This window comes from Aythya ferina (assembly GCF_964211825.1).
Source record: "Aythya ferina genome assembly, chromosome: 1".
NCBI classification, from domain to species: domain Eukaryota; kingdom Metazoa; phylum Chordata; class Aves; order Anseriformes; family Anatidae; genus Aythya; species Aythya ferina.
In genome coordinates, this window is record NC_140296.1 from 115,990,819 (window position 1) to 116,018,210 (window position 27,392).

The following is a 27,392-nucleotide window of genomic DNA, read 5'->3' on the forward strand; positions in this document are numbered from 1 at the left end:
GTTCCTTTTTGCATGCAGCTTTGCTTGGACTGGTGTGGAAATGCTTTATTTATGGCATGGTTAAAAATACATGTAGAATCACAGAATGGTTTGGGTTGGCAGGGACCTTAAAGCCCACCCAGTCCCACCCCCCTGCCATGGGCAGGGACACCTCCCACCAGCCCAGGTTGCCCAAAGCCCCATCCAGCCTGGCCTTGAACACCTCCAGGGATGGGGCATCCACAGCTTCTCTGGGCAGCCTGCGCCAGGGCCTCACCACCCTCTGAGTGAACAATTTCCTCCTAACATTTAAATCTAAATCTAAATCTACCCTTTTAAATTTAGAACTATTTTCCTTTGTCCTATCCCTACACCCCCTGACACAGAGTCCCTCCCCAGCTTTCCTGTAGGCCCCCTTTAGGTACTGGAAGGTACTATAGGGTCTCCCTGGAGCCTTCTATTCTTCAGGCTGAACATCTGGAGCTCTCAGCCTGGCTTCATCCTCAGGATGAAGCTCCAGCCCCTTTATCATCCTCATGGCCTCCTCTGGACTTGTTCTAATACATCCATGTCCCGCTTGTGCTGGGAGCCCCAGAGCTGAATGCAGGGCTCCAGGTGGGGTCTCAAGAGAGCAGAACAGAGGGGCACAATCACCTCCCTTCCTCTGCTGGCAACACTGCTTTTGATGCAGCCCAAGATGTGGTTCGTTTTCTGGACTGCAAGTGCACATTGCTGGCTCAATTCATTGTCTGCCCAGCCCATTTCTGTGCTTGTGCTCTCCAAACCAAATAATCCTCACAAGAATAGTCAGGGTGATGATTATGTGGGAAAATGTTAGCACCTGTAGATGCTATTAATTGTACTTCCAGTACACTGATAACTTGAATTATTGTAGTGACCTCACATTGCAAAGAAATTCAAAATGTTTACTGCCGTTAACAGACTGCTTATTTTTGCAAAGTGGTTGAAATATTTGAATTTGTCTTCCACTTAAAGAAAGTTCAGGAAGATGGTACGTTTATCACGTCTTCTGTGCTTCATACTAACTCACTCTTTTAAAAGTTTTTTTCATATTTCTATGTCCAGTTAGATAATTCAGTTTTTCAAAAAAGGGACTTAGCCTTGTTCCTTGGGGTTTCTGTAACAACCTCAATACTGTTTAAAGATGCAGATTTTGGAATTACATTTTTTGGCATTCACACTTTCAGTGTGAAATTAGTAACATCGGATCTTGATAGACAAAGACATCTTCAGGAGGATGGAGGAAGCAGAACAGTGCCAAATCATGTGTTGATATTGAGGAGTGAAAGAATAGTGTAAAAGCAACCAAGTTATGGGAAAATGATTAAATCTTCAGCATGGCAGCACACTATTTGTCCTTTTTTTTTTTTTTTTTTTCAACTTCTGTTTTATGCAGACTGCATTTTCTTTCTTACTTCAATTTGTGCTAACACTCTGTGTTCTCATTTCATTGGATATGTTTGTTACCCAGTATATCTGAGCACTAGTGAGAAAATAGATTAAATAGACTTAGGAGTACCTTGAGACATTTGTGTGCACCTGATAACAGGTCTTTGGACAGATTTGGAAGTAGCAAATTTTTCTAAATGTGGGCTGTGAAGCCCAGCTCAGGAGAGCTATTCATGATTGCTGTTGTATGGAGTGTTTGTTCAGCAAAACCCAAATGTAATCCTTGGACAGAGTTTTCCTTAAGAGATGTTGGCAGGCCCAATGCCACAGTAGTTTGTAAATGAAAGATTAGAGACAATAATGAGTGAGCTTGTAGAGTCTTAGATTTGGAGGAACATTGTGCATCTTCCTTTCTTTGTATCTGTATTCAGCTTTCTTTACTAAATTACGCTGTGGTCATTGTTTTTGCATAAGTGGGGAAGAAAATGCATACTGCAGAAGCAACAAAAGCTGATAAGCAGTTTTGAAATATAGGTTGAATTTCTCAAGAACTATCTGTCATGTTGACACCCTTCTCTGGTCTTTCAAATATGCTGGTTGAAGTGGGTATATCTGCGTGAAATGATTTTTAAGCAAATGAAAAGGTGGAGGAAAGCTTAAGGTGACATTATCATCAGCTTTCTTTGTGTTCTGGAACATCCTTCCCTAAATCTTACCCAAAGTTTGCCATTTTTTACTTTTGGTGTACATCCTGAACAGCACAGCTGCAATAGACTTGCACAACACTCTGGTATATGTCAGAAAAGGGCTGATGAGAAAGACGTGAGGAAGGGTAATGTTTTTCTACACATGACAAGCTCAGCTCCTTCAGGATTTAAGTAGTAGTTGTGTACAGCTGATTTCTTACAAGTTTATACTTGTTTTTCATGTCTAGTACATGATGAATTTAACCATTGGCTCAATCTTCCCACATTGAAGAATGCTTTTGTTTGCTTTTTCCTTATTTTTTTTTTTTCCTTTTTCCTGGGCTTTGCAGGTGAGGAAACTAAATCATAGCAAAATTCAGTCATTTGTCTACATTCCTTCTATGAGTCAGTGGCAGAAGTAGGAAATACAGCTCATGTATATTTTTAGTCCCAAGAATATTTTGTCCCAAGAATAGTCCCATATACTTTGGTCTCTGAACAATACTCTGTCCTTATATAGCTTTTAAAAGTAATTATTGCACAGATCGAGAGTTGAACTAATTGCCAAGTATGATGGTAGACAGGCTTTTTCTCTGCAGGCGTATTGACAGGAACCTTCAATTTCCTTTGCTTCTGAAGTGTTAAGGAGGGATCATTTGTTAAGACTAGATGACTGTGCTCTACGTCTGTAACTTTCTAAATCAGCAGCATTTTTGTTTTTTAATTCCTGTGTTTACTGTCTGAGAAAGGGGAAGTTCTGGGAGAGGAAGGGGGATAAACAAGTATGGGTTATACTGGTTTATCACGAGTGAGCTGCTAGTTGCATGTATCCCTTTTAGCCATGTCTCCGTGTCTCTTTGTAGATCTTCTGAAATTTATGTTTTTTCATCTTTTTTTTTTTTTTTTTTTTTTTTTTTTGATGTGATTTATCCCGAACTTAGTGCATTCCTGCCTGTTTGCCTGTCTTTAGTTAGTGGCAGAAATATAATTGGTCAAGAGCGGTTTTGGACAGCCATGAATTTCCTTGTGGTGGCAAAATACAAATAAGAAATATTTTGGAAGCCTGGAGTACAAAACATAAATACTCATCTCTCAGGCAGTAGAGTGGAAGAGCTAGGTATGTTGGTCTCGACTTCCCTCTCTTGTGCCTGAGTCACAGGACTATATTCCCTTAGTTCTAATTAGTAGCATGTATTTTGTAGGATCCCTGTATTTAACTGCAACTTGAGCATATGGATCAGAAATCTGTTTTAAATGCAACTAATTAGGTGAAATGAGCTCTGTACATATGCTTTGGATTTCAAAGCTTTAATATTTTGAGGGGGGGTTGGATTTTTAAAAGTTAAAATCAACAGTTCACCTTTTGAAGGCTTTTCAAACTTTCTTTTATCTTGATTCATAAACAATTACAACTTGCGGTTTTGCCAGCTAACAGAGCTGTCTTTGTCCATGTATTCTGACTAAGAATTGTAGAAGAATAAACTTTTATTTAGTAATAGACTAGTCTACTTCTGTGTCAGATCTATCTGGAAAATACTCCTAACTGCCAAACAGATCTGATCCTAGCTCTAAAGAAGAGTGCCTTTTTTTTTGTGTGTGTGTGCCAGCCATTGAGATATATTATGAACTTGGAAAGTTGTTGCACTGTTTATTATATAACAAAGAGTAGGAGCAGAAAGATTAGACACTTGTTAAATGCAGTGAAATAGGGAACCCAGCAGTAATCTTATTTTTGGAGTAACAACTGCAAAGTTGGACAGACTGACTTTTTTCTTGTGCATTTTTTTTCCCCCTAGAAATATATATATTTGCAAAATACAAATAATTACTTTCATGGTAGGTAGTAAGCTAAAAGCATGAAAGTAGAAGTGATATACACACATGATATTTCTGCATTTTCAATTTTTTGTGTGTGAGATATAAGTACAGATTGCTAAAAATTAATTTGTCTTGGTTATAGTCTGTGAAATCCAGTAACTACGAAGGATCCAGGGCTCAGGTGTAAGTTTTTCTGTGCATATTTATGTATCTGTTGATTCTGTCAACCATATTTATTTGAAGATCTCCAAGTTAGGAACTCTCAGAGTATTTTACTCCATTCCTCCTCATACTCAGGCAGTAAAAAGCAGGACACAGGTGTTCATCCCACCTCATCAATCAGGCTAGTGGCAGAAAGGAAATGACACTCCCTAATTCCCTATCCAGTTCTGTTTGCTAGACCGTATTGCCTTCCAGAAGTAAAATTAGCTTTCATGCAGTGGTTAGAAAGTTGACACAGCCAAAACGTATCTCTGTTACTGCATGCTGGTCATGCCTCGCTTTCCTGTTTTATAGATCCAGGAGGGTAGGACTGCTTTAGACCTTCCACTCCTCTCTGTTGTTGATCAGGTTAGGGCCAGGTTGTTGTAATATTTCCATTACTGAGTCTTATTTTTGAATTTACGGCATTTATGGGTACTTGAAAATTCCTTCTGTTGTGAAATCCTGATTGTTGCAGCCATCTCTAGCCTGCCCTCTCTCCCTGAATCAAAGAGAAAATTGATTCAGAAGATATTAGTTCACTGGAAAAGTGAACAGACTCGTGATTCTTGTTTTCAGGCTTCACTGCCTCTATTTCAGAAAGCTTGCTGTTGTTTTATTACTCCACAAGGCAGGGTAATTATGAAATTAAGAAAGTGCACCTTTCTTCTGACTAACCAAAAGATCTTTAATAAATCAGTAGACCTTTGCCAGTCTGTACCAACTGCAAATGTGATCTTTCATTTTTATATCTTATCTGGGGTGGTTTCAAAGTTTTCAGCTGGCTGTAAATAGACTGTCCGAAATACGCAACTTCTGTTCTTATTGTAGCTCTGTGATGCACAAGCATTTGTCTGGCAACAGGTAACCGAGTATGACTGAAGAACTGGTACTTCAGAAATAAAGTTCTACCAGGGGGTTGAACTGTATTCATCAGCTTGAGTTAGGAAAAGTAAGTTAGCAAAGGCTAAGCCTATTCAGGCTTAGGAAAAACATCAAATAACGGTTGTTAAAATGTTGCAGATAATATGGGAGAGAGCTACATTATCTGTTACTTTAAATTCAGTTGATATACTATTATTTAGTGTTAAAATATTCCCAAATCTTACCAAAGTAACCATTATATTGTGAAGACGGACCACCCCAGTTCAATTTGCTATAAAGGGGCAGTGTTATTTGATTTTGTTCTGAAAGATAAGATTTTTCTCCTCAGCATGAAATCCATTCTCTCTACAGAAATCAAACAGATGTTTGTACTCTGTACCAGGCATGACACTCCTGAGGAAGAAATCACACCTTTAAGCTGCTCCAGCCTTTCAGTATATTATAAAGTATATTATAATTGCAAACCTGAGGGCTGGCTGCTTAGGCATTAAACCTATTGTTTCTCTATAAAATTGATGTTTTTTCCCCCGAGGTATTGTTCCAATAAGATCCCTTAAGATGCTTCTCCCCTGCTAGAATCTAATGAGTCAAAAGGGTCACTCCAGAGCATGAATCATCAGAGCTCTTCTGTGCCACATGACTGCCAATATGAGGTTGTGTTCTCATCATCCCTCTGCTACTGCAACAGTCCACTGTGTGAGAAGAAAATCCTGTGTTAGGGTCAGAGATGCCAACTGAGCTGATCAGGATTGGTTTCTTTAGTCTTGTGGTGTCAGAGACTCAAAATAGGTGGCTCACATTGACCTTTGATGACTTTGACTTCTGTTAGGATTGCTCACTGAGATGCCAAAACTGATGAGTTTAGTTGTTGTTTTCCATATATATAGAACTTGCATACCTTGTCTTGTGCATGGGAAATAAGCTGGAGATTTTTTGATACTGATCCGTCTTTACATGGGGGGAGAAAAAGGAGTCACTTAGAGGATGGAGCTTCAGAAGCAGGCAAGTGGTTAGAGGTGTATGTGCTTCCTGAGATACCCTGGGAAAGCCCTCCACAGGGCACGAGGAGTGCCTGTGCCAGAATGGATAAACACTGTCAGAAGAGAGAAATGCACAGGTAGGGAGAATCAGTGGCCCTTTCTGATGGCCTCATCTCTGCACCTTGTATAATTTTTGAAAATCACCAAGCTTTGCCTGTCTCAGTAAGTTACTGAGAGCTGGTGCTATGTAAACATAAACAAGCAAAAATGGTGCAGCAGCACATGCTTTACAATTCTGAAGAAAAACAGTTAAGTGAAAAGTTAAGACAGCAATTTATGATTATATGATATTAGAGGAACTTGAGTTAATCATCAGGTACATCAAGAATCAAAATTAAGGAAGAAACTGCCATCATATATACAAATGATCAAGAATTTGCTATTTATACGTGCTATGGTGTATGTCCAAGCATAGATAAGGTTCTAGTTGTTGTCAAGTTTCAGCTTTGCAGTCAGATGAAAGATATCTTAGTTTGATATTAAAACATTTTTTCTTGTTGATACAAACACAAACCAAGATAATTTTCTCTTGATGTTTTTTTTTTTTTTTTTACCAACTTGAATCACGAAACAGAAGTTTGTTGATGTTCTGCGTGACTGGCGTTGTGCAAACAGAGTTTGCTATTCAGATACAACCCCAGCATGTCTGTGCAGTGCATTTGCTGGCGAGTTGCTGCCAGTTGTGGGTTTGGTTATGTACTATGCAGGTATGTTTCGTAGGCACACACACACCCTCCTCCAGGCAAGGAAGTGCCTTCTGGAGATAGTGTGATGAAGGTACCCCAGGTGGAACCTGTACGTGACTTCATCCTGTAGCTTGCTACAAGGCTGAAGCCTCACAAATCCAGCAAGTTTTGTAATAGCTAACTATGCAGATTTGTACCTGAAAAGCACCCCTGCAGCACAGTAAACTGGAAATGTAGACAACGTAGACATATTGCATACCAGCCAAGGGAGAGCTCTGTGAAAACTTGTGCCAAATCATGTGCTCATCTGTCCTGAGTACGGAAAGGGTTTTGCCTGATCTAGGGTCTAGGGCAGGCTGATGAGGCCACATTAAAATAGCTGTTGCTTTTTCTGTGCATCAGGCTTGACTTCTGAGGAGCAAAATAATAAGGAACATGTGTGGGTAATTAAAGTACAAAAGAAACAGGAAGGGGGATAGCAAGGAACAAATCCAGAAAATAAGGAACAGTTGGGCATCGTAATTACAGACATCTGATTTTACTGGAGGAATTAAAGGACTGAAAGAATTAGTCCTACAATCATTCTGAATCTTGTGAGGAGGGAGAGTGTATTCATCAAACTCTTTTTTTTTAATTGCTTATATTTTCAAAATAATTGGTTTTATCATTGCTTTTCTGGTAGCAAAACCTGTATTAAAATTTGCAACACAGCTTCCACAGGAATCTCTATTGTAAGTTGTACACAAATTTAGCTGAAATAATTACTACTTCAGTATTAAGATGAGTTCTTTTAGGAAGACTGTAGGATATCCATTATACTAGTTTAATGATTTTGAGCATGAAAACTCTGTTCTACATATTCTGGAAGATGTTTGGTATGTGTGTGTGTAACAATACATCAGTTGAATCTTTATCTTTTAAAATGGCTAGAGACTTATGAATAATTTTGAATTTATTTAAAATATTGTATATAAGCAATTTCACATTATGTGATTGATAAGCATTATTTTACTATTAAACTTTTTAAAGCACTGTGAAGTAGTGCCTGAGATCATAAGAATAAAAATTCTTAATCTGAAACTGGTCTCCTGGGTGATGGTGTCTGTTGTATATATCAGGTAGGAAAATGCCCCTTTGCTGCTGCCAGGAAGGTCTAAGAAATCTCTAGAAGGAAACTTTTATAAAGATTGCTTCACCTTTCCTTCTTCCATCTCCTCTTTCCACCATCTTCCAAGGTTTTTCCACAGAAAAGATTCATCTGCATTTAAAGATACAATGTTCTTTTTACTATGCTAAATGGGTTTTCTATGCAAACAAATATTTTTTGATGAACTAAGCAGGAAAAGCTTATGGAAGTGAACTGATAGCAATAAATAAATAAAAAGTTCGATTTTGTTTCTAATGCTAGTGGTAATTGAAAGCAAGCTTTAACTAAAGAAAAGGCATGTAAAAGGAGAATAGGAAGTGGCTCCAGTAAGGAAAAGCTGGAAAGAATAAAAAGAGTAAAATTGCCATAGGAAAGGAGAGTAAACCCAGTCCTCTGATGTGCTTATATTCTTAGAAACCTGGACTGAAATAGGTTTGATCTCACATATAAAAATAAATTTTAAAGGTTTTTCTTTTTTTCTTTGTATTCATGGAGGCCTGTGATAACTATGTACTCAGAAGTACATGCAAACACAAACTACTAATTTGTATTTGTACGATGTCTTTTCAGTTGAAAGTACAATGTTTTTCTTGTGTCAGGCAGTAATTATTACATAGATATGCAGAATATATGAGATTCTGGAAGACCTATTCAAGTTTAAGGATTTGATTATTTTTTTTTTCTTATTATATTTATAGGAGAAATCTAACAAAGCTGTCCCTCATCTTCAGCCACATGCTAGCAGAAATCAAGGCTATTTTTCCAAATGGCCAATTCCAGGGTGATAATTTTCGTATCACCAAAGCAGATGCTGCAGATTTCTGGAGAAAATTCTTTGGAGACAAGTAAGTACTAACATTTTGCAGAATTCTTAATTGTTTCTAGTCATTAGCATTAAAATGAATGATATTTTCAAAAATTCAAATAATGTTTAAGTATGTGGGTGGACCTCTTTTAAATGTTTTTTCTTGTCCAAGTCTTTAAATTATCTGAAATTGCTAGATTCGTTGTTAGCAACTTTGTTGCAATGCTGTAATTCACTCAAAAGATTAATAAAAATGCACAGGCAGTTCTGTCAGTGGTATTTAAAATCATAAATTGGACTAGATTGCATAAAGTTTATTGGTTTCATTCTAGGGTGAAGAGAGTAAGTACATTGTTTCATGAGGTACATGGCAAATCATGTTATTTCATATTATATATATTCTACAGTTGATAAATCTGAAGTCTGAATTAGGCATTTGATATTGGTTGCATGTACAGTGTATGTTTTATCTCTTCTTTTACTTTCTAAATACAATATTCACTAAAGTAAATGAAGTGATTTCTACATCTCTACTACTTATAGTCACAGGTGATTAATGTTTTCTTCTATCAAAATTCTGTTACAGAAAGAGGTAAAATAGTGGAGATATGGTGGAAGATTTCATCAAAAATAGTTTTTGGATAAACTTAGTGTTCAAGAATTGGTCATAAAATGAACATTAAACTTAACTTGTAGATATCTGGCTAAATCCTTATAGTAAATCTAATGTTGAAAATATAAAATAAAACAGTTAAAAGTTTGTATTGTTTTGTTTCTTTCTAGGGAACAATTTATTTTAAGGTATAGGTGAATAGAAGATGTATAGCTTGATCACTTTCTTATACAGAGTGTTTATTAGTATAACTGTGACAAAAAAAGGGAGGGGCAAGAGATTTGTACATTTTACAGTATAATAGAGACATCACTATGGTTGTTAAGTCTGATATCTTGCATGATGTATGCCATAGCAAATCACAGAGCAATTTCTCCAATTGTGGATCCATAACCATCTGTTATGCTTTGAGCAAAAGCAGCTCTTTAAATTTAGCCTTTCATTCTTTATATAGAATGCAAGCATAGTAGGTTGGCACTTCTGTGAAGTAATGTTTCAGTGCGAATTTACAACAGTTTCATTTCCTTTTTTCTTTCCTTTTTTTTTTTTTTTTTTTTTTTTGCTAGTCTAAACACACCTACTGCTAGCTTCCAGCTTTTAGGTTTAATAGTGTATTCTGATAGCTTCAGTTTTCTAACAAATTTCTTGCCCGTGTAGATAATATTTCAATGTGATCAAGTCACTGTATCAATCTTATTTTTGTTAAAGGGAAGGAATCCATGTTTTGTCTTGCCCATGTCAATTTTCAGATTATCCTCAAAATTTTTATGTATTTTGATCTTCAGAAGATCAAATCAAGTATCTATCAATAAGTGGAAAAAAGTAGTTCAAAAAAATGACTTGATCGTGATTATCTATGCTCAGTGTCTTGGTTTTCTCTTCCTCTCTTTCTTCCCATTTCTTTGCAGCTCTCAGAATCTACATTTCCTCATGATCCTCTTTTCCTGTAGGGCTCTGTCCTTGAATGACCTTTCCCTGCTGTCTTGATCACAAGTTCAATTTCTATCTTCTGGATTTACACATCTTATCTTAACAGCAAGCTGCTGTTTCTAGCTATCAGCTGTCTGATCTTAACCAGCTTCATCGTCTTCCCTATTCACTGTTACGTTCCTCTTTGTATTTCTCTGCTATCTTGTACTTTCTATGTGAGATTCAAGCGCTTCTCTTCAAGTTTGTGGTCCTGCTAGTTTCCTTTGGACACTGGTACAATAGACAGGTACCTGAGGTGTCAGACAGTAGGATACTGTGACATATAAATAAACTATCAGAACAAGGTTGGTAAGAAGGATTTTTCGACTTCATTGGTCTGTCTAACAACTGAGCTCTACCTTTGCCTGTCTGTTCATGCTTGACTCTTTTCTGACTCAGTTCCTGGAGTGTTTCTTTCTAATCCTTTTCAGGGCCCCAAGAGCTCTTGCTGTGCCTATTTTTACACTTCAGTTTTTCTCGCTTATCTAAATTTCTTCATAAAAGGCAACTTTAAATGTGAATTCTGAGTACTAATCCTCTTACTGTTCCCATCTCCCTTACCCCACACCTTTTGTGTGTACTTTTATAGTGTGTGTCTGTGTGTGTGTTAAAGCATCCATGCACCAAAAATGCCCAGGAATCAAGGTAATTTTAGGATGTACAGTTAATTATATACATAACCTGGTCACCTAGTATAGCCTAGAAGTTTGTTGAGTTTTGCAGTGTCAAGTGCTGCTCTTTCAGACTAGGTAAATAACAACGGTTTCTAATAAATTGAAGTTGTTTTATTTACCTGTCTTCTAAGCAGTGAGGAGTTGATATATGCTTGGCAGCCTTGGCATTATCTCAGGTTTAGTTAATTGTGCTTAAGTAACTGTAAAGCATGTAACAGCATGTATGACAAATAAACAGATGAGGAAAGGTGTTGTTTTTTTTTTTTTTTTTTTGGCATTACGTTTAATCTGTTCATTACACAAAATGCCTGAAGCTTTTTAAACATTAATTGTCTTCTAATCCATTTAGAAATATATGGCAGGTATGCCTTTTAGCAACATCTTTTACAATGGGCCTGTTATGACAAATTAGTTTGCAAATAGGCTAGTATCACTTCCCTAAAAGTAAAGTCTACATCAAGATTTAGGGTGTTGCAAACAAATGATAAAATCTGTTTTTAACCTGACCACCTAAGGGTAGGCCCCTAGGGTCTTGTTAAACTTCCAGGTCTGGTGAGTTATATACTGCAACTGCTGACGTGCTGGGAGGAACTCTATTACATGTTCCCTGGATGCATCTCTATTTTACAGGGCAAGCCTGGGCTCCTCACCTGTTTGCAAAACAGCAGCCATTATTTTGAGGTCAGTAAGGAATTCTGCTCAAGAATAGAGCACGAATAAGAAGTTTCACTGGATCTTGACTTCTGATGGATAAACTGTAGTAAAAGAAAAAGCAACGTGTTTTAATTTGCTGAGGAATAAAATCCAAAAGATGCAGTCTCAGAGAGCCCAATTTGTAGTTAAAGAGTTTTTTCTGTATCTGATTTCTTTCACCACTCTCCCCCAATGAATGAGGAACTTAATTTTTTTTTAGCTTTGTTACATTTGTCTGTCTGGACACTTGCTGCAAAATTTTGCTGCTGTAACTCAAGTTTATTCAGCTTGCTATTAATAAGTATCATAGAATGCAGTCATTGTTTTAGTGTTTAAAACAAGTCGGATGTATGTTCACATGACTTTGAACTCAGCAGAATAAATAGCTAGGCATATTGAAAGTCTCTGGTGATCACATATGTAGCTGCTCTTTGACTTTTCTGTAGAAAAAAACAAGTAGATCTCAGCAAAGGAATTGAATGGCTCCATCAGAACAGTATGCTGACATAACTTCAGAAATTCTTGGCTTTCAAATCCGTCTTCAACTTTTGCATTTCTGATTCAGTATTACAAAACTTATAGATAATGTCAGTAGCTAGAGAATGCTATGGTACTCATGAGAGATGCAGATAACTTGATAGTGGAAATCAGCAGCCCTTACATAGGCCAAGTGCAAAAGAAATAAAATGTTAAATAGTTAGAGTGAGGTTTTCCAGTATTGCATAGCTAGCCAGCAGGAGCAGGGAGGTGATCATCCCCCTGTACTCTGCTCTGGTGAGGTCGCACCTCAAGTGCTGTGTTCAGCTTTGGGCCCCTCACTACAAGAAGGACATTGAGGCCCTGGAGTGTGTCCAGAGCAGGGCTACAAAGCTGGTGAAGGGCCTGAAGCACAAGTTCTGTGAGGAGTGGCTGAGGGCATTGGGGTTGTTTAGTCTGGAGAAGAGGAGGCTTAGGGGAGACCTTATTGCTCTCTGCAACTACCTGAAAGGAAAGTGTGGGGAGCTGGGGGTCTGCCTCTTCTCAAAGGTAACTAGTGATAGGACTAGAGGGAATGGCCTCAAGTTGTGCCACGGGAGGTTCAGGTTAGAAATGAGGAGACATTTCTGCTCAGAAAGAGCACTCGGGCATTGGAATGGGTTGCCCAGGGGAGGTGGTGGCATCACCGTCCCTGAGGGTGTTTAAGGAAAGGTTGGACCTGGTGCTTAGGGACATGACTTGTTAGTGGTAGGTGGATGGTTGTACCAGGTGATCTTGGAGGTCTTTTCCAACCTTAATAATTCTATGTTTCAGGGGAGAAAGGGAAATCTCAAAAGTGATAAGACATTTAGAAAGGGTCTGAAAGTACTAATAAGGGTTTTAGCTGTTTCGGGGGGGGGGGTTCTGACTGATAAACCAAGATGGGAGATTATGAGATTTTGATAATGTGGATGGAGGGAGAAAATGGTCTTCAGCAGCATGATGAGGGAAGAAATGGAAGAATTGGTTTCTCTGTAAGGGCAAAGTATGTATCCATAGTAGGGGGTGAGATCAACTGTGTCCAAATAGAAGGCCCAGGAGAGTCCTGGTGTATGGATTTTGTCAAGGAAGCTGACTGAGAAAAGCTGTCAGGGATACAAAGGAATAGAGAGAATTTTGGATTAGCTTCGTGAAAACAAAAGCCAGAAATGAGCAAGAATTTTCCAAAGGCTGAAGGACCGGAGTGGCCAAGAGCCTACGTAGCTCATTGGCTATGAGGAAGAAGACAGGCTCTTAAAGAAAATACAAGGACTGTCTGAAAAAGAACTAAGGGATAAATTTTACACCAAAGCCAAGGTCAAGATTTGAGGTTAAGTTCCATACCAAGAAGGGGCTTGGTAGTGTCAAAAGCGGGAAAGTGGTCAGACTGAGAAGGTGCGAGCTAATTTTGTACTGGTTACTGGAATGCAGTTACTGGAGCAAGTGGTTTTAGTGGAATGAATCTCTATCTGGGGTTTACCATTATAGTTGTGCTGAGGCAAACGATAGTTAAATACATAGCTGAACAGCAATGGCAAATGGTACTGTGAAATTGGAAGGCATGTAATCAGCAGTTACATTCGTTTACAGATATTTTAGTAATCCCCAGTGGGTTGTAAATATGCATATAAAACATAATCCGATCGCTTCTTCATTATCTGCATTTTATCACTGTATAGTGTTTGATGTTAATTTTCCCCAGTTCCTCACTCATTTTAATAGCACCTTACAGCTTTTACTTATTTTCTGTTCTGAGTAAAAACGTGCAAAATACCACTGGGAGCAATCCTGAACTGAGAAGGAGAGTGGGTGAGATGACCTAACCGATCTTTCCAGCCCCTGAATTTGTAAGCTATGGTGAAGTCATGCAGGGCTTTGTAACTATTGAAATTTGTGATTTGTGGCTGTCTTCATGTTGCAGAATGAATCAGCATCAAAATGTCAATGTTCTTAGATTTTCATTTTTCCAAAATTCTACCACTTATTTTATCTTCTAATGTTTTACACTTCATTGTGAAACCTTAAAAAAATGAAAACATTTTTGTTATTGTTGTCAGATACACTGACGTCCTCCCCCCCTTAGTTTCCAAGGGAATGGAAATTATTTCACTGCTAGGGTCAAACACATTAATATTTTAAAGCTCCAATATTATATATATTTTTTTGTTTCTTCTTCTTTCCAGTTTAGGCCTCAAACATTTATTTTGTTTTCATTGGAATTTAGGGGAAAATGTGGCTATTGATCTCTCAGTAGCAGTTAAACAGGGTATTTCGGATTGATACTATAGAATTTTGAGTGGTTGTGGTTCTGCTGTGGTCAGTGCTGTTTGGCTCAGGGTAGAGCTGACATAGCCTCTGTGGCTTGGGTTCAGAGAAGCAGTAAAACAGGCGTGGATCACAATGCAAGACTTGAAAACATTCGGCTGTCAGAAAATGAGACCTCAGATAAGCTTGGTTTTAACACCCTGTTGATCCCCTTAATTTATTACTTGGTTTCCTGTTTATGCTGCTGATAGTGCCCAAGAGCCACCCAGTTGCCTGAACACTGTAAAAAATATGGACTGAAGGAGGTGGTCTTGGCCTAGAGAGCTTCTAATCTGAATATGATCTCAAGTGTAAGGAGAAAGCAAAAGATACAGAGAAAAGAAAGAGGAAGAGGCATTGATCTGAGTGCCATAGCCTTTATCACCATAAAGATAGGTGTTTTGGCAACAGAAAAAAAAAACATAAAGAGAAGGAAATAAACAGGGAATGGAGCTTTTAAAGGACAGTTCTTTCCTTGGCTAATTAGCAGCATGGGAAATACATGTATGCTTGTTGTTGGTACCCTTGTTTAAAAAAAAATGAGCCAGAGGCAGAACGTATCATAACCAAAGGGCTAGAGAGACAAATCTCCCTAAATCTTTTTTGTACAAATATATCAGCAGGTTTGAACAAGATAGATAATATTACAGAGAAGAGCTAGTCAGTGGAAAGATTCAAGATATGATTAACTAAGCAGAAAAGGACAGCAGTTTTCATAGCTATTCCAGATGGCTGAGAATAAGGTAAAATTGCATATACAAAGGATAGAAAAGGAAAGTTACAATAGTTGATGCACAAGATTGAGACAGGAGAACAGATTCTTGGTGGATAGGCAGGAAAGGCAATACTTTAAACTGAATAAGCTTGCAAGAGCTTTGGATTGTGGTTGGAGATCAGAATTGGAAATACATAGATACGTTTCTCTCTTTAGGGACTCTTCAGGAAATGCAGACTTCCTGTGTCCCTTAAGGAAGTACTAACCTGCTGTCTCACAAGCAATGTCCAGTTACGTGGCTTTGGAAACGGATATTTTAAGTGGTGTATATTCCCTATTTCCTAAGGCTCATTTTCTCCCTTTTACCTTCTCTCTCATGCTAGAACTGTCTATATTTGTTCCGCATGATGTCACTATCTAACGAATGTACTGGCATGATATGGCGGAATTCCTTTTTTCCCTTAGGACTGAACTTCTCAAGTGTGTCAGTTGTTTGCTCTGCAGCTCAGAAGCAATGAAAATATGTGGCCTCTCACTTAAAACCGAAGCGACATAAGAAAATGCTCTGTTCAGTGATGGTAAACTAAACTCCACATTGCTCACTGCAGATGTGCTAGGAATGTTGTTTCTATCTGGGTCAGTATTTACTTGAATATTTTTGAGTTTGCTGTGAATACAGTAATGCCCTTTTCACGTTATGTTTTCTGGCAACGTTTGAGAGAGTCTCTTGGAGACAGAAATGTTCACTGTAAGTTACACAGGTACGTGTTTACCTTCCTAGACATACCTGTGGTCTGTTGTAGTTCAGATGGATGCAGTGTCACTTGTCGTTCCAGAATAGCTGCATTACTGTAGTTCTACTGAAAAACTGTACTCTGAAAACTCTCAGAAAATATTTACTTCCTCTCCAGGTTTATTTTAATGTCTTTTGCTTTTTAATAATGCAGTTACTTTCAAGGAGTTTTAAAAAAAATTCCCATCTACACATGGTCTGGACAGGAGGAAAAGGAGGACCTAAATTCCTCTGCTAAATTGCTTGAAAATTACGTCCTGGACTCTAATCCTTCTCCTTTAGGCATATGGAAATTGTGTGGTTGGTGTTTAAGATACTGTATTTTGAGAATTTTGACTGACACTGCTCTTTTGAGATAACAATAACAATAAATAGATGCCATCCTATATGAAAGTATTTTTTATAAGGTTTGTACTTTGTTCAGAGCATTTGTGAATTAATTGTTATTCTTTAAATATGTTTACTAATTTTACTATTGGAGAAAAAAAGTGGAGAATTAGTATTTTAATTAGTATTTCAGTGTTTTGAGAGGCTTGGAGAGGAAATGGCTTTTGTCTTTTTTTTTTTTTTTTTTTTTTGACAAGATGCTTAAATAAGAAGGCAACCCCAAGGTGAACGCCAGGATACAGATCGCTTAGTTGATTTAAGAAAGATTAGATGTGTGCAGGAAGTCTTTTCAGAAAAAAAAAAAAATCAGGATTATTTCTTTTATTTTGTATATTCTTTCTTTAAATTGATGCATTAACCTTAGACATCAAAAACTGAGTCAAGTGCAATCACTCAGCTGCAGTTGTGTGCATTCTACTACAAGTGGTGGCTTATGTAATTACAACCAAATACATGAAATACTGAGTGCACTTACTCAACCTAATTCTATAGAGAACTAATGTTACAGGGCTGTCATATCAGATCTTTCTGAAGAGCTGTAGCAGAGCTGACTAAGTCTTCTCTTCCTAGACGAGTGTCCACAGGTCAGCCTAATAGCATCGGGCATTTTGCAGAATACCTGCCAGCCTCTAGTGCAGGGTATCGTTACAGCATGGCACAAAAAATATTACAAGGACAAAAATAATTGAAAATATTTGTAGCAGATACTTTCTGTGATTCAGGAGTTGAATGCTGCAGGCATTATCTCATCATGATTGTTTTTTGTTTTTTTTTTTTTTTTCTTTTTGTAAGGGCATTTTTTTTGGTAAAAAATCTCTCTATATTTAAACAATTTTCTAAGTGTGCTCCTAACTCGGACGGTTCCAGTCTCAAACTTTGATTTGATTGGTCCCATTTTCTTCCCTCTCCTGCTGCCCCTGCCACCCTCCACTCCCTCCCTAAACAATTAAAATAACTCTAGATTTAAATAATGAAAAGGTGCCTTTCAAAGGCTGTACATTCCCTAAAACACAAGAAAATAGCAGCAGTGAAATGTTCATTCAAACAAAAACACAACATGTACAAAAGACTCTTTCACTCCTTCATCGCTGTGGGAAGCATTCTGAATGAACCCTCTCCTAGCTCTCTGTCAGAGGGTGTTTTGCAGTGTGCCTAAAAGGTCACCTGGTTTCAGTTCTTGAGAAGTGTATGAGGATGTTGCAGAATCCTGAACCTTGTGAAGGTTCAGCAACACCCTTATAGGAGCATGCGTGTGCTGTCTGCGAGATCAGAAAAGAGCACAGCAGTTAGTATATATAAACTGAAGAGAGACACGGGGAGAAATGATCCCTGGCTGGTGCTTTCTCAAAGTATTTAGGGATGAGGGCTGTATAACAGTAGCTGCTGAGAAATAGGGATTAACGTGTTTTGACAACCAGTTCTCACCGTTTATTTAACAAAGCAGAAGGTAAAAGACCTGTTCCATAAAGTTCAGCAGAAAACAGTTCGACTGATCATATTCAATTTTACGTATGGGACACCTCATTTTTTGGACACTTTTTCTTGGAGAAATCCCACAACATAACTTTAAGTGTTATTTCATTAGCTAATCACTCACTTCCAACGTTTGCTATCTTAGCCAAAGCAGAGCTCTAAAAAAAAGTCTTCTGAAGACTTCTGTGTATTTTCTTCATTGCTGGTAGGGTCGGGGGAAGCTACAGGCTAATGAAGAGATAGATGGTGAACGATTCTACTTATTGATCAAATCTAATTAACATGTTTTCGTGAATTTGTCTCAGACGAGGCATGAAAAAGCAGTTCTTAAGGTTAAATTCTAATGGCTAAAGTCTTTCCTTTTAGATTATTGGATATTTTTTATTTAGGGATTAATTAACTCTGACCCCATTTCAGTGTGATCTTAGTACTTACTGTTCAGGTGGTTTACAGAGAGATTCAGAAGATATTTCAGAGCCACAGTTACAGGAACTAAATAAACAATAGGCACTTGAACGAAGGCAACTTTTAACACCACAGAAGCACTTAAGTTTTCCAATTTTGTTCTCTGAACTTAGTGCAACATTTCATTCTCTCTTTACCATAATCAAAATTTGATGTGCATTCTTTCTTAAATGGCATCTGATGTGGTATCTCTCTTCAGCTCTTTGTGGTTTCCTGTTTTTCGTACACAGATGAAAGTATCTGCTGAGATCTATTAAACTTTGCAGTTTATGACTTTCTTAATGTAAGCCTCCAAATAACATTTACAAATACAATGAATGCTTGGTGTGGTAGAAATACAGGAGCATGTCTTTGGTGTTGTACTTCAAATTGCTACCTGTTTTAATATGGTTTAATTCTAAAATATGTATTATACAGAACCAACTTAATAACAGTTGGTCTTTTTCTGTACAATATTGTAGTACCAAGTAATATGCATTCCCACATAAGGAAATAGAAAAGCTGCAATAAAGTATTTTGACCCATATAAAAATAAGGCAATGTAAACTAATAAAAACTGCAAGAAAATGTTGATGAGTATGTGAGGCCTATGTCTCTTGTCTTCTTTTGACATTTAGCAGTCATTAAAAATATTACTAGGAATGTGTGAGAACTTAAGTCCTGAAAATCGTTATATATTGATTAATGGTTATATATTGGTTAGTTTACGTATGTTTGAATACCGTATCATTTGTCCTCGGTGTGAGGCAGAACCTTTACAAGAGAAGGTGTTGTGGTTTTTCAAAATTTGGGTTTGATCCCAATGACATGAGAAAAAGAATTGCTACTAGTGAAAAGTTTCTCATAGATTCGAGAGTGGTGAAATAGAGAACTTTCAAATGATCAGCCTCATGTCAGATTCCAAATATAAGCACCTGGTTGGCAAAATAACTAAACTGCATTATCTATGCAAATGGAAACTGAGTTTGACAGATTGTGGCTTTGTATTAAGGAAGATAATTTTACTCTCTATCCTGATTCCCCACACTTTCCCACATTCACTACTCTGAATATACTCCCCATTGTGCAGGTGAAGATCTGAGAAGATGTCTTCTAATATTTATGTAACTGTTACAGGCTGTAACAAACGTTGGCCCAGTGGTGGTGGTATCTGGATGTTCGTTATAAGAAGGTTACTTGGCCAGTGCGCCTAAGTTTTAAAAAATATTATTGCAGTAGATACTAAATTGATGCTTATCATTCTGAGAAGAGAGGCTGTGAAGAAGGGAGTTCCTTACCAAGCACAGAGGTGGTCCTTTACATTAACTTTGAGACAGTGCAAGGTTGGTTACTGTACCTGCTTGGTAGAATATTTCATTTTCCACAGTGTTCTTTCTATTGTCCTAAGGAAGCTTGAATATTTATCATTGCAAAATAAAGTGTCTCTTTGTTCCACTGTGTTTAAGGGAAGATAAACCATTCTTTCATTTCCTTAGGCTCCTTTCAAATAACTTGATTCTCTCTGTCTGTTGAGAAACCGAATGAATGCGCCACTACTTCAAAAGTCAATCTCTGCTGTCTAAATAAGGTATTAAATTTGGGATTTTATTAAATTTATTACTTCCCCCCTCACAGAACTATAGTGCCATGGAAAGTGTTCAGGCAGTGCCTTCATGAAGTTCATCAGATAAGCTCTGGTTTGGAAGCAATGGCTCTTAAATCTACTATTGACTTGACCTGCAATGACTACATTTCAATTTTTGAGTTTGATATCTTCACTAGATTATTTCAGGTAAGACTTGACAATTTCAGATATTTGTATGACTTCAAGAACCTTAGTGACCTGAGTCACTAGTACCTAGGGATCAGGAATTTGAATGTTTTTGGACATGGATGCTGATGCCCCAAAACTGACACCTGGAAAAGATATCCAGCAGCACCTTCTTCATTCCTGCACATACATATGATCACAATATATTTGTGTTTGCTGTTTATATATGTTGCACTATTCTTAAATGCATTCCTACAAATGTAGACCTTCAGGTACTTATCTAAATATTATTTGTTTATTTCTTTGTACTTCTGTAGCTACATATACTCAGGTGAATTGTTTCTACAAACATATCAAGAAAGTTGCATAAGAGTTCTTTTTTTTTTTTTTTTTTTTTTAATGAAGTGTAGGCCTAATTCTTTTTCTTTTTTTTTAAATGGACAAATTTTTGCCATTAATAACGTTCTACTGTTTATGTATAATCAGGGACTATCTGTGGGAATAGCATTGATTGTGTTATTGTCAGTAGATAACAACATACATGCAAGCTTATTTCAGAGAAATATTACATGCCTCTGTTAACCTTGTGCCCTTTCTACAGAACATACTTTAAGGGGGACATTCTTTTGAGTATTTGAGTCAATATAGAAGGCTTTGCTGGTTTTCATCTGTATTAAATGCATTGATTCTGAATTTGTCACTTTGGATTTTTACTTTGTTTATAGTTATCTGTGAAGTATCCAAATATTTAATTGTTTGTTTATGTGTTTTTAACCCCCCTAGAATGCTAAACTGGCATATTGTTCTTTACCTTGTTGGAGATATGTACAAATTACCAATATTACACCAAAGCCATGGCCATATGTTTGTTCCATCTTCCATGGTGTTTTGTGATAATCTGTTTAGCTTCATTGGGTTTGTTCTTCTGGGAAAGGGGGCTATTACAAAGTTGATATTAAGATCTGGTAGAAGGTGATTAACGGTTTTAGTTTAGAGTTTTGGTTTTGATCATCTCTTCTCTGTTCTGAGTCAGAACTGTATCAGAGTTTAAAATGTTAAGGTGTAAGTAATCTTTCTAATTTAACCACATGTTTTGGTCACTTTTAAAAACAAAGTCATGCAGGTTATAGTGCTTTGAATAAAACTTGGGAGGTTCTCTGGTGTTGCTGTTCAGCAAAATCCCCCTAAGCTTTGCTTTTTGTGTGCAGATATGATCAAACATTCCTGCCTGAACATTGCTGCCTTGGGTCCATTTCTATTCTGTAAAAGTTTCTCCCTTTTATTCATTATTTGGCAATCTGTTCAGATTTTCAGATTAGTCAAGACCAGATCTTGGTCTCAAGACTTCACTGCAAAATGTCAGAGGCCTATTGGCTTCAACATTATATTACTATGAAATGCATTTATTCAAGGTTCTTTTCTATAGGATTTGATTCCCTCTCTCATTCTGCTCACAGATAAAGCAAACAACTACATTTTTTTTTTTTTTTTTTTTTTTTTTTTTAAATCTTATACTTGATTAAACAAGTGAGTGATCTGAGAAGTAATGTTTTTTTCTGGCTCTTTGTGGAGTCCTGTAGATTGCTTTAAACTTCAGGACAGAAGTCTCAAATGAGATTTTTTTCTTTGATTTGCAAACCAATGAATTTGCATTGCTTAGCTTCTATGTCAGGCCATTGCTCTTTTCATTTGTTACCATGCCTGGTGCTAGGAAAAGGGGATCAGCAGTACTGATATAAGTAAAGAAAACTGGTTAGGATTAACTTTAAATTTAACAAAGAAGCAGAGAATTCTTGCCAAACTGATTACCATCTTGTGCAATAGTTGTGTAAGTATTCAAGTGAACTTGCACTGAACTTGGTCTGAGAATCTCTCCCAGAGGTTACATTTTACTTCTTGAGTTTTTGAACTGCTTCCGTAACTGTGTGTGCATACACCCACGGAGAGAAAATCCCAATTGTTGAAGTAATCAAAATACTGTTTTGCCAACTGTGGGTTGTTACAGAAAAGCTACATTTACAATGATGCTTATTCACAGAAGAAAGCAAGTCTACTTTCTGTGGAGATCCTGTAAAAGTGAAGCTGCTCCCCCTGCCTCTCCCTTGTATGCATGCACAACTCTCAGTGCTGTTTCTCTGACCAGAGAGAAGTTAGCATGGCAGTATATTTGGATGCTTTGAAGAAAAGGATTTTCATTCCGTCACTGTTAACGTGTTCAATGAAGTTGACCTTTTATGCAAAAATACTTCTCTAGGAGAACAAGTGTACCAACCTTTTCCATTTTAGATTTTCCAATTTTTCAATACATTCAAGTTCTTGCCCTTTGATTTTCAGTCCTACTGTCATGTCATCTTCATATAGCAGTAATGGGATGCTCTGTAGAAAGTCCAAGCATTAGAAGAAGATAATATCTGCTTAAAAGCTTGATGGTTGTAATCAACCAAGGAATTTGTATGTATTTTTTTAATACTTATTATATATGAATAATTATATAGAATTAATATATTGTTACTGTACACTGTGAACCATATAGCGTGCACCATATTGCACACATTACCACAGTCCAAAAAATCTTCAGAGTACTGAATGTTTGATCATCATTTTTGACTTAATCCCACAAAACAGGAAGATTGTTGTGTTTTTGTGAGGAAGTATCGGCGTTGGTATGGCAAAAGGGGAAGAGTCAGCTCCCTTTTTTCTTTAGTTAGGGTGACAAACATTTTTCATGTGATTTAGCCTCGTCACATCCATCTTCAGTGAAAATGTAGAGAGTACCTGGTAAGATGTGGTGTTGCATCTATGATAGCTTTTTTTTTCCTTTGTTTTGTACAAATTTTCATATTTGCGGTTTCTTATGGCCTTTGTGCTAAAACCTTACTGTTCCATTCCATGTATCTGATTTGAAGAGGCATGCATTCTGAAATAAGTCTTCATACGTGCTTAAATAACGGTTAGGATTTGCCTAGGGAGTGTATCATAATTACAATATGATTTTACTGTTACAATATTTTGCTCAAGTGCATCACTTAAAAAGCATTTCATCTCTACATTGCTAGCCTTTAGAAGTCCCTTTGAAAGGAATTTTCAGGGCACACAAGAACACGAGTTTCTTCTCTTCTGTTGCTTAACTTCTCTTGCCCTGATATTTTGAGAAATACATTAAAACCAGAAATACTCTAAACCATTGAGAGGCAGTTTCTTGTATTTCCTGTGATGCCTATGAACACTTAATATGTTTGTATTAACCCACTCCTTAAAAATCATTCTTCTTTCACAGTAAAGAAATATTTTATGTTCTTTTAAGTAATAGCATATCAGGCATGTTTCACCAAGTTTTCTGAAGCATTTGTTATTCAGGTCAATAGAGTTGCTGTTGATGTTTGTTTTGTTTTCTCATTCTAATATATTTATGGTAACTGAAGAAAACAATCAGTAGAGAATAAGAAAAAGAATAACATCTCCAATAAGTGTTTTTACTAGGCTTCATGTCTTAGTGGTACTTATCATTACCTATGGGAGTGCCTCAGAACCACTCAAGAATAGGCTTAGTTGGGTTTTGATTAAACCATCCCAAAGCCATACTCTGCATTTTCTCACTAAACATTGTCCTTAATAGTTTGTGTGGCTACAAACAGGAGATCATGTAAATTTGAGGTCTTCAAAATCTTTATCTAATGTTTATCCTTGATGTTCGCCAGTGGGATTCCCCAGGGCTCAGCATTGGGGCCAGTTCTGTTTAACATTTTTAGCAGCAGTCTTGATGAGGGGAGCGAGTGCACCCTCAAAAGGTCACAGATGACACCAAGTTAAGCAGGGCTGTTGATCTGCTTGAGGGTAGGAAGGACTTGTGCAGGGGTAGACTGGATCAGTGGGCCAAGTCCAATCCCATGACATTCAACACAGGGCCAAGGGCCGGGTGCTGCAATTGGGTCACAACCCCATACAGCAATACAGGCCTACAGAAGAGTGGCTGGAAAGTTGTCTGGCAGAAAAGGATCTTGGGGTGCTGATTGGCAGCTGGCGGTGTGCCCAGGTGGACAAGAAGACCAGTGCCATCCTGGCCTGTATCAGAAACATGTGGTCAGAAGGACTAGGGAAGTGATTGTCCCTCTGTTGATGGTTGGACTTCATCTTGAAGGTCTTTTTCATTCTAGCTGATTCTATGATTCTTGAAATTTTTTATTATTTTTTTTGAAGGAATCCTTGCAACAAAGCTGAATATGTGGAACAGTCTTCTGTACTGTTAGACCTTAACCAAAAGTATATACTTTTTCAGCAGAACCTAAAACATTTTGCATCTTTTTAATGAATTGGCTTGAGTTTTATTAGAAATATGTAGCTAACTGGCTGTGTCTAATTGTTTTTCTTCTCTTTTTAGCCGTGGGGTTCAATCTTAAGGAATTGGAACTTCTTAGCTGTGACACATCCTGGATATATGGCATTCCTGACATATGATGAAGTGAAAGCGAGGTTGCAGAAATATAGCACTAAGCCTGGGAGGTGAGAGGATTGGCTGATTACTGGTTTCCAAATAATCTTGTTGTCTTTAGAGCTACGTAGTTATTCTAGATCAATATTTCTATAATGTGTGATTCTTACATTGTGATATTGAAGGAATACTTTTTTTAACTTTTTGATTAGGTGGTGAATCAGAGTAGTAGTAGGTTGTTTTATTTTTGTATTTGGGATGGTATTTATATCTTTTTTTTTTAATAGTTTAATACTAATGGACAGAATGGCCGGTTTCAGAAAATGGTTGATCTGTAGATTTTAAGACTGGAGAGTTTAGTAACCATGAAGTATTTTTTACATCATAATGCCTCTACAACTCTATGAAATAAAGCAATATTTATTAGCACATGTAAATATAAACAAGTACAAGAAAACAGGAAAAAAGAGTTTTCATTGCTTTTCAGTTCTTCTGAATTATGTGTGACAAGCAATTCATTTTTGGAAATCAGGTTTGAAAATACAATGTACTTCTTAAGACATGTTGAACTGTTATGCACTAGTAAGGCAAAATTAATTGTAGTCTAGGTTTACCTTTCAGTTCTCAAGCTTTGTTTCCTAATGTCTAGGTCTCTAAATTTGTTTCAGGACCACATGTATATATAATTAGAGTTTGTCATTTTGAAACTTGTTAGAGAAGTGTAGCAATACCTTGAAACAACTATATATACATTTTGTACTTGGTTTCTTCTGATTATTTTTTTTTAAGCAAATAAACCACGTGTTAAGTCACCTGTCTGTTTCAAGTGCATGTGTAAGAATCTCCTGGTTCCAGTCCAATAATGATTTTAGCTTGGCACTCATAAGCAATGTTATGGAATTTAGATTGCTAGGTTGGTTTTTCAAGTGGTCACTGTATTAGTATTTTCTCTATTATTAATTCTGATTCTGTGGATAATTTCTCTTTTACTTCTTTTATAATGAAAATTGTCTTAATGTTCCTTGTAAATATAGTTTAAGATAACTTTCTGTTTAGATATCAGAAGATGACTTTCTGAGTTGCTTAGGTGAAACGCTGAATTTGAAGTGAAAAGGAGATAAAGCGGGAGGCATTACCTGAAACTGCTTCTTTGATCAGTCTAAAATATCCTGGAAATTAGAAATTCTGTTCAAATAGGACCTAATTACTTCTTCAAAGTAATGCTGGCCCTGCTGAAGTTTGCAAGAGCTATGCCAAACTTCATGGAGGCTGATTTATCATTTAAATTTGTTTGGAAGGAAATAAAATATTGACATATAATTAAGGAAAACTGCTTTGTGGCAAAGCTTGTGGCATTTCACTGTGGGATGCTTTTCTGAATGACATTTTTGCATTTGACATGGTGTCTGACATTAAAGCAACTAGGCTTTTTAGTAAGAAGGAAATAATTATACCCAACGTTCTTGTTGATGATCTTCCTTTTCTTCCTACTGTGCTCTCTGTCTGCATTATGATACCATACGCATTTTGATACTCCCAGATATCACCTGTAAAACACACAAGTATTTAAATGCAAGTCTAATTGGGTTGGTATTATCTAGCATTTTCTGAAGTAAAAGTGGTATTTCCTCCATCCTGTTGACAAGCTCAGCTACTTACAAAATTAACACTGGTAGTAGAATAGTTTCATTCACATTTCTGTTCCTTTTAAAGGTGTTCTCTATTTCCTCAACAAACCTTCCATTCATTCAGATTATTGGCCTCTGTGTTCACAAAGGGTGTATGTTGTAGCTATGGAGAGTTAATATAATACAGTGTCCTTGAAAAGGTTTATGAGCATGTCTAAATGTATGTAGTAGGACTATTCACGGTGAATCTTTCACTTTGAGAACTAAAAAGCAAGCAGATGAAAAGTTGGGTGTAGGGAGCTACTGTTAGCCTATTTCTGCTTATGAGGAACTGACAGTGTAAAAGATGCTGGTTTATTTAAGGTTCTATGCTTATTTTGCTGAACTCTGATTAGAACTGACTTTCTATTAATCCTGTTTTTATCAAGCTATATTTTCAGACTGAGTTGCACTCGCCTGGGGCAGTGGGCCATTGGATATGTGACTGGCGATGGGAACATATTGCAGACCATACCTCACAATAAGCCTCTGTTTCAAGCTTTGATTGATGGCAGCCGGGAAGGATTGTAAGTACAAATTCTTATAGTTACCATGGGTATTAAGTCGTGGTTCCTTGTTCTTCTTATGCTGCAGATGAGCAATTATTAAAGATCTTTAAAAGAGGAAAAAATGTATACATGGTATTTGGCATTCCTTTGGAGATTAAGGACCATCCTTTTTATTCTTGTTTCCAGGTAATTCCATTAACCAAAGTTAACCAAAGACATATCGGATAAATTCCAGGAGAAAATAAAATTGGGCAGCTGTCACATTGATTGTTTCCCAGTAAGAGTCACAAATGCACTTAAGCTTATTGAGCAATTACTACTGACAGTTACTCATGTGTCTAGCTCTGGACAATGATTTAAAAGCTATGTAATTGCTTTTTTATATAATGTGCAGCCAGAAAGTTTTCAGGTTTTAATAGTTTACTGAAAAGATTTGTAATTATAAGAGAATCTAAGTTTATAGGGAGAAGTGCATTTTTTACTCAGCTCATGTAACAAAAATACTCGGTGTCAGAATCTTTTTTCACTGTTACATGTTTTGATATATCCGCATGATTATAATGGGGAAAAAACAAACAAACAAAAAAGGAAATAATCAGTCCTCAAAAAAAGATTGAGAATTCTTCTGCAAACTTTGAAATTTTCTCCGTCCACCTTTGTCCAGAAATTTTATTTCAGGTATAAGTTCATATTTTGAAAGATATCAAGGTGCTGTAGATATTGCCCTGTAAAATAACACGCACTTACTATGGTAGTATTACTACTACTCAATTTTCTTTACCAAAACTGGATGAACAAA

The 27,392-nt window shown here is 37.0% G+C and overlaps 1 protein-coding gene across 4 annotated transcripts in view; it reads left to right on the forward strand.

Moving 5' to 3' along the window:
- The window catches only part of CBLB (Cbl proto-oncogene B), a 136,013-nt gene that overhangs the window by 60,101 nt on the left and 48,520 nt on the right, over positions 1 to 27,392 (forward strand). For 3 of the 4 annotated variants that reach the window (XM_084535667.1, XM_084535669.1, XM_084535668.1), the window contains exons 4-7: positions 8,551 to 8,697; positions 19,853 to 20,009; positions 24,367 to 24,488; positions 26,474 to 26,611. In XM_084535667.1, the coding sequence (XP_084391793.1) occupies positions 8,551 to 8,697; positions 19,853 to 20,009; positions 24,367 to 24,488; positions 26,474 to 26,611 (564 nt within the window). Of the gene's footprint in view, positions 1 to 7,276; positions 7,437 to 8,550; positions 8,698 to 19,852; positions 20,010 to 24,366; positions 24,489 to 26,473; positions 26,612 to 27,392 lie in introns of those variants that run through there. The other variant, XM_084535670.1, reaches the window with a different exon arrangement.